Genomic DNA, 17696 nt, shown 5'->3' on the forward strand with positions numbered 1-17696 from the left:
AAACACTTCTGAAAGATCAAAGAGAATCAGACTACCTCTTTTATGGAAAAATAAATGTGGTCTTTCACTCTACATACTTGAATTCCATTTGGACTCAAAGATGTCAACACGACCACTCAGAGCAAACGTAATCAAGAAATATTCCAAAGGTTACAAAAGACATTTCTAATAAATCGCCAAACTAATTTTCCACACTGATGCAGAATGAACTAAGAAAAATACGTTTTAAAATCTACATATGAAGGATGCTCAACATCACTAATTACTAGAGAAATGCAAATCAAAACTATAATGAGGCATCACCTCACACCAGTCAGAATGGCCATCATCAAAAAATCTACAAACAATAAATGCTGGAAAGGGTGTGGAGAAAAGGGAACCCTCTTGCACTGTTGGTGGGAATGTAAATTGATACAGCCACTATGGAGAACAGTATGGAGGTTCCTTAAAAAACTAAAGATAGAACTACCATATGACCCAGCAATCCCACTACTGGGCATATACCCTGAGAAAACCATAATTCAAAAAGAGTCATGTACCACAGTGTTCATTGCAGCTCTATTTACAATAGCCAGGACATGGAAGCAACCTAAGTGTCCATCGACAGATGAATGGATAAAGAAGATGTGGTATATATATACAATGGAATATTACTCAGCCATAAAAAGAAACGAAACTGAGTTATTTGTAGTGAGGTGGATGGACCTAGAGACTGTCATACAGAGTGAAGTAAGTTAGAAAGAAAAAAACAAATACCGTATGCTAACATATTATATGGAATCTTAAAAAAAAAAATGGTTCTAATGAACCTACTAGGGGCAGGACAGGAATAAAGACGTAGACGCAGACGTAGAGAATGGACTTGAGGACATGGGGAGGGGGAAGGGTAAGCTGGGACGAAGTGAGAGAATGGCATAGACATATATACACTACCATATGTAAAACAGATAAGTAGTGGGAAGCAGCCGCATAGCACAGGGAGATCAGCTCGGTGCTTTGTGTCCACTTAGAGAGGTGGGATAGGGAGGGTGGGAGGGAGATGCAAGAGGGAGGATATATGGGGATATATGTATACATATAGCTGATTCACTTTGTTATACAGTAGAAACTAACACACCATTGTAAACCATAAAGATAAAAAAATAAAAATAAAAATAAATAAAATAAAATCTACATATGAACAAACCTCAGAAGATCTGAAATATATTCCCCTAATCAGATCACTTAGGAAAAGGTTACCATAATTTTTTGTAATTTTAAAAACATTATTTCAGGGCATGAAATTAGAGAAAAACCACAAAACAAATATGAACTAAAAGGAACATTAACTGTCATGTAGTTAATGATTTTGCTTAATGAGGATAAAGCCTCAAGTATTCAGCCTCTTAAAGTTTCTCTCATTATCTATTATTTTTCATTAATCCTAGAAGTGCCAGGCAAAGAAACATAAACCACGATTTGCTATGATACGTTTGTCCAAATCTGCTATGAATTTATTTTCAAGACAAAGTTCATGAAAGGCCAGTTCCTCAGGTAAAGTGGATTAAATGCCTTCTAAAGGGAAATAAAATTAAACCACTACCAAATGGAAGGTTCCTAAACTGTGTTTTGGGATGTAAAATCCAATTTGACATACGCCTTATAAACTGTGGTCAATGCCCCATCTGATGAGAATTTCTGTGGTTTTGTTTTTACCTATACTAACGGGTTTGTAATTTATAGTGACATATATATGTCTACACTATGTTGTATATGTCGATACACAGATAAATATGGTGGCATCTCTTTCTTATGTAAAATCGATGGGAAAAAAATCTTGTGATTTAGTTGTATCTTTTTTAAATCACTGAGTTTGCATTATATATTTGACAGACTGATGCCTTGTGGGATACGATTTGGAAGCTACGCTCTCTCTGATCTTTACCAGATGTTTCACTGTTGGTGTTTCAGCCTCAAGAGACAAAGAGGATATTAATGTTAATTTTATTTATTTAATCACATCAGGCAGATTTGATAAAAGGGAAAGTTCAATATTTTAGTAATTTACCAACTCTTCAGAAACATCCATAGTAGCAAAAATGTTTTGAAGATCATTTTATATTAAAAGCAGAAAGGCTGCATTGTAGTTGTTAGGGGAAACACTCTATTTTACCTTTAAAAATGGGAACAATGTGACAGATTTGTCAGTTTCACTTTTTAACTCAAGAGGCAAGGAGGTGGCAATGACATTCATTACTCAGCACAGTCTCATCCCAACCTTTAACTGACTATTAATTGTAGAGAAAGAATACTCTGCATATGAAATGGACACTCAGTTGAAAGCCTTCTGCCACTACCAGCGCTGCTCTGTTATCTTCTTATCCCTTGTCCTGAATTTTATTCCAAGGGAACACGGAATTACCCTAATCATTGTCAGGACACCGATGATAATGAAAATGTAGTTGCTACTAAACAGTGCCTCCCTACACCTTAACTGAAACGACAAGGTAGGCTTTTATCTATCTATAGAGTTCAGTGTCAGAATGCGGAAGCTTTTAGAGCACTACTTCTCACCCTTCTGCACTTTAGAATCACCTGTAAAGCTACACACCCCACTAATTACATCACAGACTCTGGGGGTAGGACCCAGGTATGGGTATTTTATAAATCTTTTCAGGCAATTCCAATGTCAGCCAAGGTGGAAAACCACCTCCTTGGAGTAAGTAGGCAATGGCCAAACAACTTCCTAGTCTTAGAAAAATCGCTTAATTTCCCTAGGCTTTTTTCTCCTATCTGAAAAACTGGTATGTGTAGAAGGGAGTTAAGAGTGTTATACTCATTGATTTTCTTTTCTTTTCTTTTTAGATAAAAATATGTATTTATAGTTATAAAATATTTCAAACAGGCAGCAAAGCATAGAAAATATTATAAGATACCTATGACAGCTGTATTGCCACCACCAAACATTTTAATATTCTGCCATATTTGTTTCATTTCTCTCCCTCTTTGGATAAAAGATAAAGCAAAATCCCTACATCCCATATCTTCCTATTTCTTTCATCTCTAGAAGTATCCACTATCCTAAGGTTATCCTGCCTACATGATTTTATTGTTTAACCAAGTAATTATGTATCTACAACAACTGTATAATACTGCTTAGCATGTGTTTAAATATATGTAAATTATATTACACAGTATATACCCTTTTGCATGTAATTGTTTCATTCAACATTGTTATCTATTTATATTGTTATCTATCAATCTATAGATATATCGATTTATATATAGTTTCTTAATTTTAAATTCCTTTATATTATTTCATTAGGAATAAACCACAGTTTGTTGACTTACCTTATCTATGGAGAGATAGGTTATTTATGTATTTTTTAAAAAACAGAGGCATGGGGACTCCCCTGGTGGCGCAGTGGTTAAGAATCCACCTGCCAATGCAGGGGACATGGGTTTGAGCCTTGGTCCGGGAAGATCCCACATGCTGCGGAGCAACTAAGCCCGTGCGCCACAACTACTGAGCCTGGGCTCTAGAGCCCACGAGCCACAACTACTGAGCCCAGGTGCCGCAACTACTGAAGCCCGCATACCTAGAGCCCATGCTCCACAACAAGAGAAGCCACCGCAATGAGAAGCCCGCGCACCGCAACGAAGAGTAGCCCCCGCTTGCAGCAACTGAAGACCCAACGCAGCCAAAAATAAAATAAATAAATTTATAAAAAAAAAACAACAACAAAGGCATGTCTTCCTGCCACCAAGAGTTGCTCTAGGATAGACACTTAGACATGGTTTTGTTGGATATGCTCATCTTCGCGTTTGCTAGATATTCTCAAAATTTTTTCCAAAGTGGTTACACTAATTTACTCTCACTAACAATGGTAAAACATTCCCTTCTCCATACCCTCCAATACTTGACATTATGAGAATTTATTAATTGTTGCCAATATGAAGATTGTGGAGTGATAACCAATAATTATGCTTAGATGATATTTTCCTGAGGTCCCTTCTAGTCAGGTAATTGTGGTCACCACATCAATGCCAAGTCTTATCAAAATAATAAAATAAAGGATGTGGAAAAAAAAAGCCTTCTTCCGTATTTTACAATGAATTTACTTTTCCTCAAGAAATGTCTTACATGGCTAAAGCTGGCCCATAACCCATAAATCAGGCCATAGAAGAGGAATGGGGACATGGCCCCAGCTCTGTATTTATTTTCTTGTATTCCATAATCCAATGTTACTTAAAAAGCAAACGGCCCAATAGTCAAGCCAAAGCAAATACTCTGCGTTTTGCCAGGCAAAATGTCTGTGGAGAAATGAGTCAATTCATACAAGATTCAAAGCTGTCTTTGGTCAGTGACATTTTTGTGAAAATCTGTGGGTGGGTAAAAGTTTTACAAAATTCCTTTTTGCTATTGGATAAAATTCATCCAGGAAAAATAAGCAAAATTTAAGTGGCGATCCACATTCCCCCTAATTCCCTTATTAACACTCCCTAACCTCCCAGCCCAACTGCTTTCTTTTGTGCACAAAGGCCAGGATCAGTGTTTCTGATCCTGGCAACGGAACCCTGTCCCTCTGCTCACTCTGCCCTGATCAGATAGGCTTTCTCATGAGAAGTACTGACAGACAGAGTGTGTCTGATCTCATTCAGAGCACACCTTCCTGGGAACGCTACCGAAGTGTTGCACACTCTTCAACTTAATGGCAAAAAGACCTACTACGGTAAAAACATTCTCAGTGTGCACTCAGTTGGAACACTTACTATGGCTACTGTTAGGGATGGTTAGTGTACATCTATAGTTTGGGGTTATTCTTTACGTTGTCCTTTTAGGAACATGAAACGGGTTTGGGAAAGAAGCTAATTATAAGGCTCCATTACTTGCTCTGACTTGAGCATTTGAAACCTTATCATCTCAGAAAAACATAACAGAATTCAGCAAAGTTATACCTGGGAATGCTCAAAAGTTTTGATATTTCTGAGATTCATCAATGGTGAGGTTGGTCTAAGCTCAGGAAGGTCTAAATAGAATGATCTGGCACCTACAAATTGCTTTATTAGTAGACAGAAGTGAATGGACTCAGGTGTTTTTAATGTAATATTGCCATATTCCAGTTTCTGATTTAACTGAGGTCTGTCTGTCTGCCTGCTGAGGCCTTTACTTCTCAAGGCCTTTGCCGACGGCTGGGAATATCTCTGTAATCAAGGCCAAGAGCGGAAAGAGAGCAGCTGGTTTGGCTCTCCACAGAAGCAGTAAGAATGAGATCTACAGAAGGGTGGAGTTGTTTGGGTGGAAAGGGAAAAGAAACCATTCTCTCCTTCCAGTAAGTTAACCAAATAATAAATTAACAATCCTCCCCCAGCTCTGCCACCTAAAGTCCTGAGAGATCTGAATCCCAGAGTTCTGGGTAAGGCTGAGGAGTTACAGTCAGAGACTCTGAGAATGTGTTCTCCCATGCATGAGATGGAATCTGGCATCAAGGGAGGACACCAGTGGTAGCCTCTTACTGTAAGCAGGCTGTCACTGAATAGCCCTTTCACACATCCTCCTTTTCACATGACTTCCAGAAGCTCATTGTGCTGCCTGTAGTCATGGTCACCAAACACAATTGGGTCATCACATCTTTCTTGGGTCAATAAGCTAAGTGAGTGAAAATGATGACTAACTCTAACTATGGTCCACAGAAAATTAATAGCAGTTAAACATACGTAAAACAGAAGTGGACAGGGTCTTATAATTTAAACTGCTCCTAGCCTTTGCGGCATGTGACATAGCCACAAAAACCCAAAGATCACTTCATGTCTCCAAAAGAAGAATGTGGTCATTTTACTTGGCAAGGATCTTGAGCTTTGAATCAACTACCATCAGTTTCTAAAAAAGTGAGAGATGAAACTGTTCAGTTTTAATAGTTCTTTGTGTCTGGATTCCAAGAGTGTAAAGACTGGTTTTGCAAGAGGCAGAAAAATGCATCTTTTTCAGATGCGCATCCACATTAAGCACAATGTCTTCTCTCCAAGGGCTACAACTTGAGAGGACTGCTAAACTTTCAGAGCAAAATTATTTGCTGCCAGTTAGCTACAACCCTACAAATCAAGCAGATGACGGGCAGCAACATAACAGTTTTCACAAGACACGATGCTCATGATATGTATGTTTTATATTCCTGCTAAAAATATACAGTCCCAAGGCAAGAACTGCAGCATTAGTCAGCCCCTAAGAAACACTGTTTTGTACAATACATTTGCACTATAACATGTGATTTAATGCTTTGTGGGTCTAGGTTTGATGTACTATTAAATCTAGCAATCTAAATTTTGCACAGATTTCATCTAGAAATGGGGAGTAGGCAGACTAGGGGAGAGCGAAAAATCACCTCCCATACCCATCTTGAATAATACCATGAAAAGCTATGCAGACGCCTGCAAACATTCACCTCTCAGCTTATTCTTTCACTGAAGTATTTCTATTTTTAATAGTTATCATGCACTTTAGCAAAAGTCAACTTCATAAAGTTATATGCCTTTTCAAAATCTGGGGATAGTGGGAAAATAGGGAAATCCTTTTGCACAAAAATTAATTTTGCAATGCAAAAAAAATATTTTTTTGGATAATTCAAGCCTATATGTTTATTTCAGTAAAGCCAAATCCAGCAAACTATTTTCAGCCAGGATTAGTCAGAACTAAAAGGCTGGACTGTTTTCCTTCAGAGACTGAATGTCTTTCTTGCCTGCAATAGGCCGGTGTGTTCCAAACAGAGTAAATGGAATTGCCTTCAATTGCTTGTCTCTTTCTGGCATTTTTAATGCAGAACCTTACTGACAGAGTAAGGTTTTGTTGGCTGGAATGTAATTATTCTTTTCAGTCATATAACCTGGCATTCTTACAATGTATGAGCTTCAAGTTTTCCTTAAGAAGAATCATAACATGGGGCATAATGTAAAGACAAGAAATGCCATTTCATTCCTCCAGAAATTCTTAAAACTCTTTCAAAAATACCTACTGGATGGTGAAAAAGCGCTTCTAATACTTGCCTTACAACTATCACCTGTTTGGTTTGCTTTTACATGAAACCGACAACTTGGCCAATCTATAATCAAGCATAAACCTGGTAAACATGGCCCAGATTCTTTATTATCAAGACATACTACAGAAAGAAGGGACTCTGGCTGGGGGAACCACCATCTAAATAAGTTCCTTTTCCAAATGATATATATATTTTACACACTTAGTGACCTGTAGCATATTCAATATCCAGGGAATACCTAAAATTCTCAGATTCTTAACTCTAAAAGAAATATTCCTGTCCATCTAAACTAATATAAAACACATGCTCTTCTTTTTCCAAGAGTTAAGTGAGCTGTCTGAGATTGTGCAAAGCCACCCTGGGATCCCAAGCGTGATGTCCTGCTTGTAAACTCTGAGGGTTTCTGTTAGGTGTGAAATGGTTGTGCAACCATTTAAGAGTCATATTATTCAAAAACAGTAAATTCTGCCAAGAAACAGAGATAGTTCCAGGATTGATGTTGTGAAAGGGGGAAGTGGGGAGAAAGAGACACCATGCCCGCTTCCTTCAACACCAAAGACACAGTCCCCTCTGGGTTCTTTCTCCTTATACATCTTCCACCAAACTCCCTCTCCTTAAAGTTCAGTGAGATCCAGTAAGACTCTGCTCCTGTGGTAACCCTGAGTGTTTTCATGCTGCCTATAAATCATTAACTAGTCTTACAACCTTGGAGTGTGCAGTGTGCAGGCGTCTGGGTGTATGCAGCAACATTTTTACTAGCCAAGTTGCTAAGTGTGAGTTCCTTTCCAAATATCAGAACCACCCCTCTAACCCTAACATTCACCCAGTTATTGGAGGGAAGGGAAAATCACTGAATATTTACTTTGGAAAAGAGCTAAAGCTTGCTGGTAGTGCAGTGTGTGTTCCTCTGCCCTGCACATTTCAGCAACTTCTAGTTGGTGCCTGGTGGGAATCAATTTTCCAAGACTTTGGACAGTGTGGCAGTGTGAACCTCCCCTGATCATGTACATCTGCAGAAGAGAATCTAGAAGTGGAGATACACCCCAGCCACTAATAATTAAAGAAAACTTCCCCTTTCTCAGGCTGAAGAGGAGTCAAATCTCATGGATACCTAGACCCCCAGCATCCGAACTCCATAAAAGAAGAAAATGCCACCTAACTTGTGGCAGCGTTTGGAAAACCACATACACCTTCAATGAACTCCCGGTGGGCTTTAGGAGACTCACCGAACACTTGTTGGGCTTCTCCCCCGAGTGGACTCTCATGTGGATCAGCAGTTTATAGCGGGCATTGAATGGCTTGTACCTTCGAGGACAACCGGCCCAGAAACAGGTGAAGTCTTCCCCTTTGCGCTGATCTATGTGAACCTTCTCGATGTGCCGCACAAGTTCCTCCTGCTGGTCATACAAGGCGCTGCAGTCGATCCAGCGACAGCAGTGCTTGCCCCCAACGTCTTCCATCTCCCCATCCTCCTCCAGGGCGGCCTGAGGCAGGGCCAGCGCTTGGGTGTGGTGGACGAGCTCTGGGTGATGCAGGTGCGGGTGGGCGTGGTAGGGAGGCGGGGGGCCTTGGGGCGGAGGTGGCAGAGGAGGCAGAGGGGGTGCCGGGGGCAAGTCCAGGGCGCCGCCCGGGAAGTCATCCAGGCGCTCCGTCTTTAGCAGGCCCGCCGGCTGGCCGTCAGAATCCAGCAGGCCGTGCTGCACCACCATGTTGTTGACCAGGCCGGGCTGCAGGCCGCCGTGCTCCAGCTGCTGCATGCGCTCATACTCCAGCACGCTGTCCTCGTCGTAGGCTGGAAGAGCCAGGCCGCCGCTGGCCACCCGCACGCCCTTCTGGCTGCTTGGCACCGAGCATGGCTGGGGGATACAGCTGCCGCGCACCCCCAGGAAATGCCCATAGACCTCTGGCTGGGGGGACATGTTGGCCGGGGAAGACCTCGACCCGTTGATGTAGGCGACCAAGGACGTGGGCGAGGTGCGGATGATGGTATTGAAGTCTATCCCAATGCCATCAGACAGCGGGGACAAGGACAGTGCTCTCTTCTTGGAGCGGGCCGAGTGGGACCTGGCCGAGGAGTGCCGGGGACTAGGGTAAGGAGAGTGGCTATTTTCCATCCCAAAGAGGTAGGATGGCAATGAGTTAGAGACACTGTTGCTGGGCATGGCTGTCCCAGGAGGAAGGCTGAGGAGGTCCCCTAGATCAATGCCATTCTGAGAGCTGTGGTTGGAGGAGAGCGAAGGGAGAGCCCTGTAGCCGTGAGACCACTCTTGCTTCACGCTCAAGGCTGACTGACTTTCCGTCAGACTCAAAGTTGAGGATGCCAAAGACTCACGCGAAATAAGGGACCTGGAACAGCAGCCAGAAGGCGGGGGGGAAAAAAAAAAGACAAACATTTTAGCAGGATATGGATTGCCTAAGAGCTAAAAGAACATTGCATTGACAATCCCTTAAGTATTTCCCCTAATTACATTCTCGGCTAAACACACATTCTTTGGCTAAGATAAAACCCAAGGCTTTTAGTTCCAGGTAAATAACATTTTACCAAGAAGAACAATAAAAGCTAATGCTCACTGGAATAATAAAACAAAAAGATCTATTGTTATAAATAATCTTAATACTTTAAATGATAATAAATAGTCCTTGCTTTATTTTTAAATATCTTTTTTTAATACAGGGAAAAAATTAGAGACCTAGGAATAATTATTGAAGCTTGTTATGGCAAACCAAATAAACAAGTATTTATTAAGCATCTACTGTGTGCAGCACACTACAAATAGGCATCGCAGGGAACACAAGTCTAAAGAGAGTCCCAGCCTTTGAGTGAAATCTGCTTGGTGAGGTAAAACATAAACCTATGCTTAATTTGAAAAGAAAAAAAAAGTAAATCCTCAAAGTCATCCAGGGGACCTAATAATAATTTCACAAGTTTATTTCACTGATATTAAGGAATTTTACATGTTTCTATAAAAGACAGCAATTCACACTATAAGTACTCAGTCACAACATCAAATTGCCCCAGAAATAAAATATATATAAAATACAGCTGTAATATATATGGGAGTGACAGCCTGAAATCAAGTCATATTTGGAATTACGCATTTGGGCTGTGCAGGGTTTAATCACACCTGCTAGTTTTGGATCTTCCATGAACTGTTGTCCTTGAATCAGAGCAGATTTGGACTGAGAGCAAAGCATTTGCCTTAAGTACTTCACTTTTGCAACAATTCCTCTCCTGTCCTTCTTACCCTTTAAAAAACATGCCTCACATGTCACAACAATTAGCTGAATAACAGAATGCTTTGTAGTCTGGCCACTTTAAAATTCATTTTGCTTTACTATGACATCATTGCCTTAAAAATCATTGAAGAGAAAAGCTATGCCCTTTGGATGGAAAATTTGTCACAAAGAGGCTGGACATAATTCATAATTCACTGTACTCCCAACTCAGAATAGTGTATATCAGAAAAACCTGACTTTTTTATATGTACTTGCACTGGCTTTCTACAGAGATCGTTTTTCTGACAAAAAATTTAGAATAAAATATTGTATAGAATGTCTATTTTCCCAGAATGAACCCATTTACTACTTCCAGCTGTTATACAGCAACCTGTTGCAAAAGAACTGAGGGAAAAATAGAAGCATTCTCATCCCATCTGTTCCTCTTACTTCTTTTCACAAAATGGAAGCCAGGAACACTGTTTCCTACAAGCATGAGAAATTAGCAAGAAAACATCTCAGCTCCGAAACGCACAGTATAAGGTGGTAGATAACACCGCTGTCGATGTGGTGTTTCCATTGAGCGAAGTAATGTTTACCGATGACAAACACAGCAGGAATTTACGTCCAGTTGCCCTTGACACAGATTTATTTTCCTCTGTCCAGATCCTTATATTTGGACTGAAGTCCTTCTGCAAGCCCCAGAGTGGTTTCTGAACCATCTGTTTTTAAATTCCCCATGGACACTTTCAATTATTTTCCCAGCATACCTGCAGCTTGTAGCTCTCCCTGCAGAGCTCAGCTGAAGGCTCCTGGTGATAGGATGTCAAGGGCCTTTTGGTCCCTTCCCCAGGGAGATACAGAATTGCTTTCTGACCCAAGTCAAATCAGTAGTCGTGTCATATATGAGGCAAAGACAACTGACTTTGCTTTACGCCCTGAGGTTGAGATGGTTTGTATAACATTCTCAAATGGTGCATTTGCCTGGTCACTGTCATACTGGAGGATTTCAGATTTTTAAGCAGTGAATAGCAGGCAGAAAGTATTTCACCCATCTGTATATACTTTGCGTTTGAAATTATATTATTTGGTTTGAGGGCTGCCTATAGTGAGTGAGACATGTTCATTTGTTCCATTGTCAAGAGATGTTTCTTATTTTTCTCAAAATACACCTAAAGTATAGTTCGATTTAAATTTGAGCATAACCCCATGCAGGCACATTCCTTAACTCCTTGGACATCTCAGTTTTCTAAGACAGTTATCATACATTTTTCAGAAAGCAAATTCTATGTTCTATTCACTAAGGCAGTTATATGAATGGAGAACTCTTTCTTCTATCTTAAACACCTAATAAGAACAAAATTTCCAACAAATGGCCTTTGCCTAGCAGCCCACCTCCCTTCTGAGCAATTACCCAGATCTTTTAATAATATTTCAAAGTTCTAATCCATGAAACCTGCTCCAAAGATAGTAGCTCTCAGTAAAAGTCCTCTTTCCAGAAAAATTATATACTGTCTGTACTGAGCCTTAAACATAGCTAACTTCAAGCATCTGTGGGTGTTATCTTCCTCAATAAAATTCAAAGTCCTCCAAAAAAGGGGGTCATTTTTATCTCCGCCAGTACCCACCAGAGTGTTAAAGTTTTCCCAAAAAATGTTGATTAAGGTGAGTAATCAATCAATATAATGATAACCATCATTTTTAACTTATGAAGTATTTTCCCTTTGTATTATTTCATTTAATACAGCCTGTGAAGTAAGTAAATTGGATTGTTTAAATAACCTCTGTTTTACAGAGAATAAAACCAAGGTTCTGTGAAATTCCTCCCAGTGACACCAAAAAAAGGACCAAAACTCCTTAAAGAAGTACAAATAAAGCAGCATTTGATAGGCAGTCACGTAGCTGGATGACATACATCCTCCACTGTTTTCCTCACAACATACCCCACACGTGGTCCATGCTGCTCTGCTTGATTAAAAGACCTGGTGTACGAGGCTTAAAGTCACACGAGCTACAACTGGAACACACATTTTCTGTTCTCTTTATGAAACAATATGTTGAATGACTGTGAAAGATTGCAAAGAACTCTTGCCTATAATCCCTGCTGCTACCCACACCAAGCCTATGGGAAAGAAAGTGACAAAGAGCTGTGGTTCTATCACCATACTTAGAGAAATCTCCATTTCCATATGTTCATCTAATCCTAAGCATATTATTTCTGGTGACTGGTTAATTTGAAGCTATATGTGAAAGAAAGATAACTCAAACAAAATAAAAGCAATATGAAAAACTCAGAAACCAACAGTGAGATAGGTTAGGGTAGCTGGTGAAGCAAGAGTTCAGTAACTCTCATGGGGCCGTAAGAGGTGTAATGACCAAGCTGAATTGCTTGGTTCAACGCCAAGCTCAAAAGAAATACTAATGCATATATGACAAGGAATTCCTCAAAATGATGCTTAAGAGAATGACTACATATATATGTATACATATATATATGTATATATATGTCATGAAAAAGAGATGTGCAACAAAAGAGTTACAGAATTGATCCAATAAAGTATCACTTACAGGGCTTCCCTGGTGGCACAGTGGTTGAGAATCTGCCTGCCAATGCAGGGGACACGGGTTCGAGCCCTGGTCTGGGAAGATCCCACATGCCGCGGAGCAACTGGGCCCGTGAGCCACAACTACTGGGCCTGCGCGTCTGGAGCCTGTGCTCCGCAACAAGAGAGGCCGCGACAGTGAGAGGCCCGCGACCGCGATGAAGAGTGGCCCCCGCTCGCCACAACCAAAGAAAGCCCTCGCACAGAAACGAAGACCCAACACAGCCAAAAATAAATAAATAAATAAATAAATAAATAAATAAATTTAAAAAAAAAAAAAAAAAAAGTATCACTTACAATAATGAAATAAAGGGAAACAAATGCCCAGTAATAAGATACTGATAAAAATTATAGTTTTATTTATATACTTTTTAATAAAATGGAATCTTGGGCAAGAAGAAGTCATTATATGATGCTAAATATATTTCTACCACAAAAGGTTATTACAAAGGAAAGTGTTTATATTAATGAAAAGAGTAAATATAATACTATGTAGATCATTATAGATAAGGTGATGGAAAGGGAAACCTATGCTTATGATGTATATGTTTACCTACAGCTAGAAGGATATATATCAAAATTCCACCCAGGGTTGCCCGTGAGTGGTAGGATTCAGGATGACTATCATATACTGTGTCTTGTGCTTGTCCATGTTTTCCACATTTTCTACAATGAGTAAGAATTACATAGATAATCAGGAAAAAACAATAAAATTTACAGCTTTTTATAGGGTGGCCATCACTCAGACTGAACAGTTATGTCCCCATCAAGCTCCCCACCCCACCTCCCCCTCCCCCTGGGCATGCCCCCAATATACAAAGCTGATTCTCTCTCCATCTTCTCTTCATCTCTAGATAGCAAAATGCCTTCAAGCTGAACTGTTGCCTCCTGTCCTATCTCGCCTCTTACGGAACACACAAACCAATTTAAGTATCACAAATAAATGTGACCTTTCCAAATTGCTAAAAGTAAATTCGATATTTCACCAAGCCACTTCCCAACTCCTGTTTCTTTGCTCATCCTGCAAAAAATTATTTCCCTAGAAGGACTCACAGAATACATAGTCAAAACATATATGTCAATGCGTCTCTAAGATATTATCTTTTAAGGATAAAAATTTATGCTAAGGAATCAAATATGCCAGAAAACAATGAGATAATGACCCTTCCCTGCCCGACCCATGAAAGGGACTGCACTAGATACATGCATGGCTGGAGCAGCCTGTGCCCTGCCTACCTTCAGTTTCTCCATTAATTATGACTCTCTGCCTTCAAGGCATGGGCTGGACTTGCCACAGACAGGAAGCTGCAGGCTTCCCAATGACACCTACCCCACAAGTACAGTTAATTTTACATGCAATACTCAGCAAGTCTGAAGAGTCCCTCAAGGCATAATCATCAATAGGAAAATGACAGGAGCAGCTTCCCATCACAAAAAAAATCTCAGGTGAAAAACAAGTTTCCATCTCGTGAAAAAATTGGCATAAAAAATGATCCAGGAACTGTGATTTCAGATTCTCGAATAGCAGCTAGGAGGACAGTGCAGAGACACAAGAGGGGGAAAGGGGGATAAGAGGAAAAGAAAAAGGAAGGGGAGGAAGAAGAGGAAGAAACAGAACCCAGAACTACAAGGCATCTCAGCAGATTCCAGTCCCCCAAGAAGAGGAACAGAGGTCCACGGAAGAGAGGTCCAATTCCTTTGCAAAATCACAGTTACAACAGATCTGGGACTAAGGCAAAAACTTTGGATTGTATTTCTCCAAGAAGACTACTTACAGAAGATGAAATAATTCATTTCAAACATAGAAATAGACCTTATACATTACACAGTATTTTGGTTTTATGTCCCCTGTAATATCAACCTTAAGAGATATAAAAATTTGTCTGAGAAGGTAATTTCCCTATTCAATTATCTCCCATGGAGATAGATGTATAGCATTTATTGGACCTACTTATTCCAGCACCTAATCAGACATTGTGTTGAAATGTTATGTAACTCACACACGAAAGTATGTCTTCCTAGACGCATCATAAAGTCTTGAAATTCATAATTTCTATCTTTACTTTTTCAACTATCTCCCTAAACTTCAACTATTGTATTATGCAGGACCATAAATATTTAAGATACTTGGTTAGATGGGTGAATGTATGGATGGACGGACAAAACAACTGTAAAGCAGCCTTAGGATGCTGCAACATATACACTGAAAAACGAGCAGCTAAGGTGGATGTGCATGGAACATCTTATCTTTCTAGGCCATGATATGACCTGCTTCACCAGGAATCAACAGATTAACACACTGGTACTTAGTCACAGAGGCCCGAAAATCTCAAAGTGGGCCTTAATTTCACTCACACTGTAAGACAGCCGGTATTAAACCATTCTTCCCAATTAAGATGATATTATGGCACACACAGTTTTTATACACATTCCCCTACAAAGCTCAAATTAAGAGAGCTGCTTGAGTGTGTGTGTGTGTGTGTGTGTGTGTGTGTGTGTGTGTGTGTGTGTTGTGCAGGCATGCATTCAGTAAGGAAAGGAAAAACAGTCATGGGTGTGATTATACCATAAGAAGGGGAAAAAAAAAGTAATTTGAGACCTGGTATCGGAAGGAGGTATATTCAGGTTGGCTGCATTCATTGCCCTCTGTAAGCTAGGACTGATCTGGTTGCATGCTGTAGAGACCTGGCTTGCTGGTGGTGAAATGGGTCCCAGTCGCTGAACCATCATGGGACTGCTGGTGACCACTAGATTGTTGCAGCTGCCTTTTCCAATGGACTTGCACTGAGGCCCAAAGCCAAGAGCCCCTAAAAACAAATGAATCAGGTTAGCTTTCATGTCCCTTATATCAGAAATCAGTAAATACACATATGTGCACACTTATATCAGGACTCATCTTTAGAGACAGTCCTTGGATCATCTTTTTTTTTTCAGTATTAGTGATAGAAAAAAGCTTTCTCTAATTCCAATGAAAAATCCATAATGCTACAATAGAAACCCTTCTATAATCACCACTCATACAAAATATGCTTACATTTTGCTTCTTCTGTATAGAAGTGTCCAGTTATATTAAGAATCATATTTTATCATCTCTTTACCTAAAGGGTTAAGGTGGTAAGTAGATGGGATTACTTGTATCAAACCATGTTTTTTCTAGAATAGCTAATATCTTGAATGACCCAGCAAGGAAAGTTGACACTCCTGAAAAAAACTTGTTTAACTGGTTCATTTCATTCCAAGTCTGGTCTTTCAAAAAGCCTCTTTAAAAGGATATAGACTGGCTGTGTCTCTCCAATCTTTATTTTTCCTCTTCATCCTAATATATTTTCATTGGACATACACCCAATTATTTAAAAAATCAAGATGAGAGAACCCTAAACAAAACATTCATTCTAAAAGTAGCATGTTAACCAAATTTAACATAAATTTTTCATTTCATTAGTAACAATCTTCGAACGTAGTAAAATTTGGTACATATCCCAGAGGGGAAAGGAAAAAAAAGAAACCCTCAAGAATCTGTGCCGTTACAGAAACGTGAAGAGCAAAGAGGAGAAAGGTAAATGCTGCCATGACTCATTTATAAAAAATAATAATAGTGGTTGAATCATTCTAGACATTCTTTTTACATGGATATACTTTTTCAAACATTTTTTGCAAACTACCTGGTCCAGTCTCAGTTCCTATTTCAAATAAATCAAAATAAATATGATCTCAGGTTTTTCTGGCAAATTAGGCTCTAAAATTTTCTCACCAAATTCCCCATCTTTCTCGTTGATATATTTGGGATCAAAGTAGTAGAAAAGCATCACAGTAACTTTCCTTAGCCCTAAGAAGTATAATTTTTTATTTTGTCTTCTCAAAAATTAGGTTAATAGCCAAAAAAATGACTTCTTCACCTTTTGTAACATTCTCTTCCAAGAGCCCACAAGCTAAGGATAAACAAGACCTTAGAGTAATCACCAATGCTCTCATCAATGAAACCACATCTCCAAAGTGCTGGGAGAGTCACAGCATCTTTAACTAGCAGGAAACCTTCTCTAGTCCAGCCCTCTGGGAAACTAAAATCCAAGTAGTAATTGACTTGTGTCAGTAAATCACACAGGGATTTACTGACAGAGCAGAAACAGAGTCTACAAGAGTATATTTTCATGGCACCTGTGTCCTTAAGTTTAGGTGCTGGATGCTTAGTTTCTTCCTTGGATACTTTCCAAGATCCAAGAAAGGTCCAAAAGAAATTTCCGTCTGATTTTTTTTTTTTCAGATACACAAACCGGAACCTTCCCCTCTCCATGCAGCTTCTGTCTGATGCATCTTCTTGTGCCTTGAAAGATCAGTTACAGATGATAGTCTCTCTGTTTTCATAACTCATATAACACTGTACCATCAGGGCTTCATCTTGACACCAAGAGTAGTGGGTACATTTTTGTGCAATGATCATAAACTTAATATCTTTATAAATTCCAACAAGCTACATGTGATCTGCTTTTCAAACCCCCTTTTTACCTTGGATAAAGGCGGTGTAATGGTTCATATCCTAGCCCAGTATATAAGACACTTGAATTCCATCCCCAGGTTCTATCCCTACCAGCCACTGCTATTAAAAGCAACGTTAGATGTCAGGTATTCTGTCAAATTCAGTGTCACATATTCATCTAAGGAACTCATTCGTTTCATGTCTGTTTCCTTCACCATAAAATGGTATTAATATCTACCTCTAAAACAAAGACATATTAGCAGCTGGAACAGCACACCCAACAAATACTACTTGGTGTCAAAGCATATTAATACATTATTTCATCAAATCTTAGATGCCATATATTATAAGTCATACCATTATTTTATATACCAGTAAGAACATTAAACT

General features: G+C 39.5%; 1 protein-coding gene across 5 annotated transcripts in view; it reads right to left on the bottom strand.

Moving 5' to 3' along the window:
• Positions 1 to 17696, bottom strand: part of GLIS3 (GLIS family zinc finger 3) — a 507022-nt gene that overhangs the window by 310763 nt on the left and 178563 nt on the right. For 3 of the 5 annotated variants that reach the window (XM_082470893.1, XM_082470894.1, XM_082470895.1), the window contains 2 exons: positions 15432 to 15639; positions 8240 to 9359 (listed from right to left, as the gene is read on the bottom strand). In XM_082470893.1, the coding sequence (XP_082327019.1) occupies positions 8240 to 9359; positions 15432 to 15639 (1328 nt within the window). The remainder of the gene's footprint in view (positions 1 to 8239; positions 9360 to 15431; positions 15640 to 17696) is intronic. The other 2 variants (XM_082470897.1, XM_082470896.1) reach the window with 1 other exon arrangement.

Source organism: Balaenoptera physalus (assembly GCF_965194825.1).
Source record: "Balaenoptera physalus genome assembly, chromosome: 7".
In the NCBI taxonomy this organism is placed as follows: domain Eukaryota; kingdom Metazoa; phylum Chordata; class Mammalia; order Artiodactyla; family Balaenopteridae; genus Balaenoptera; species Balaenoptera physalus.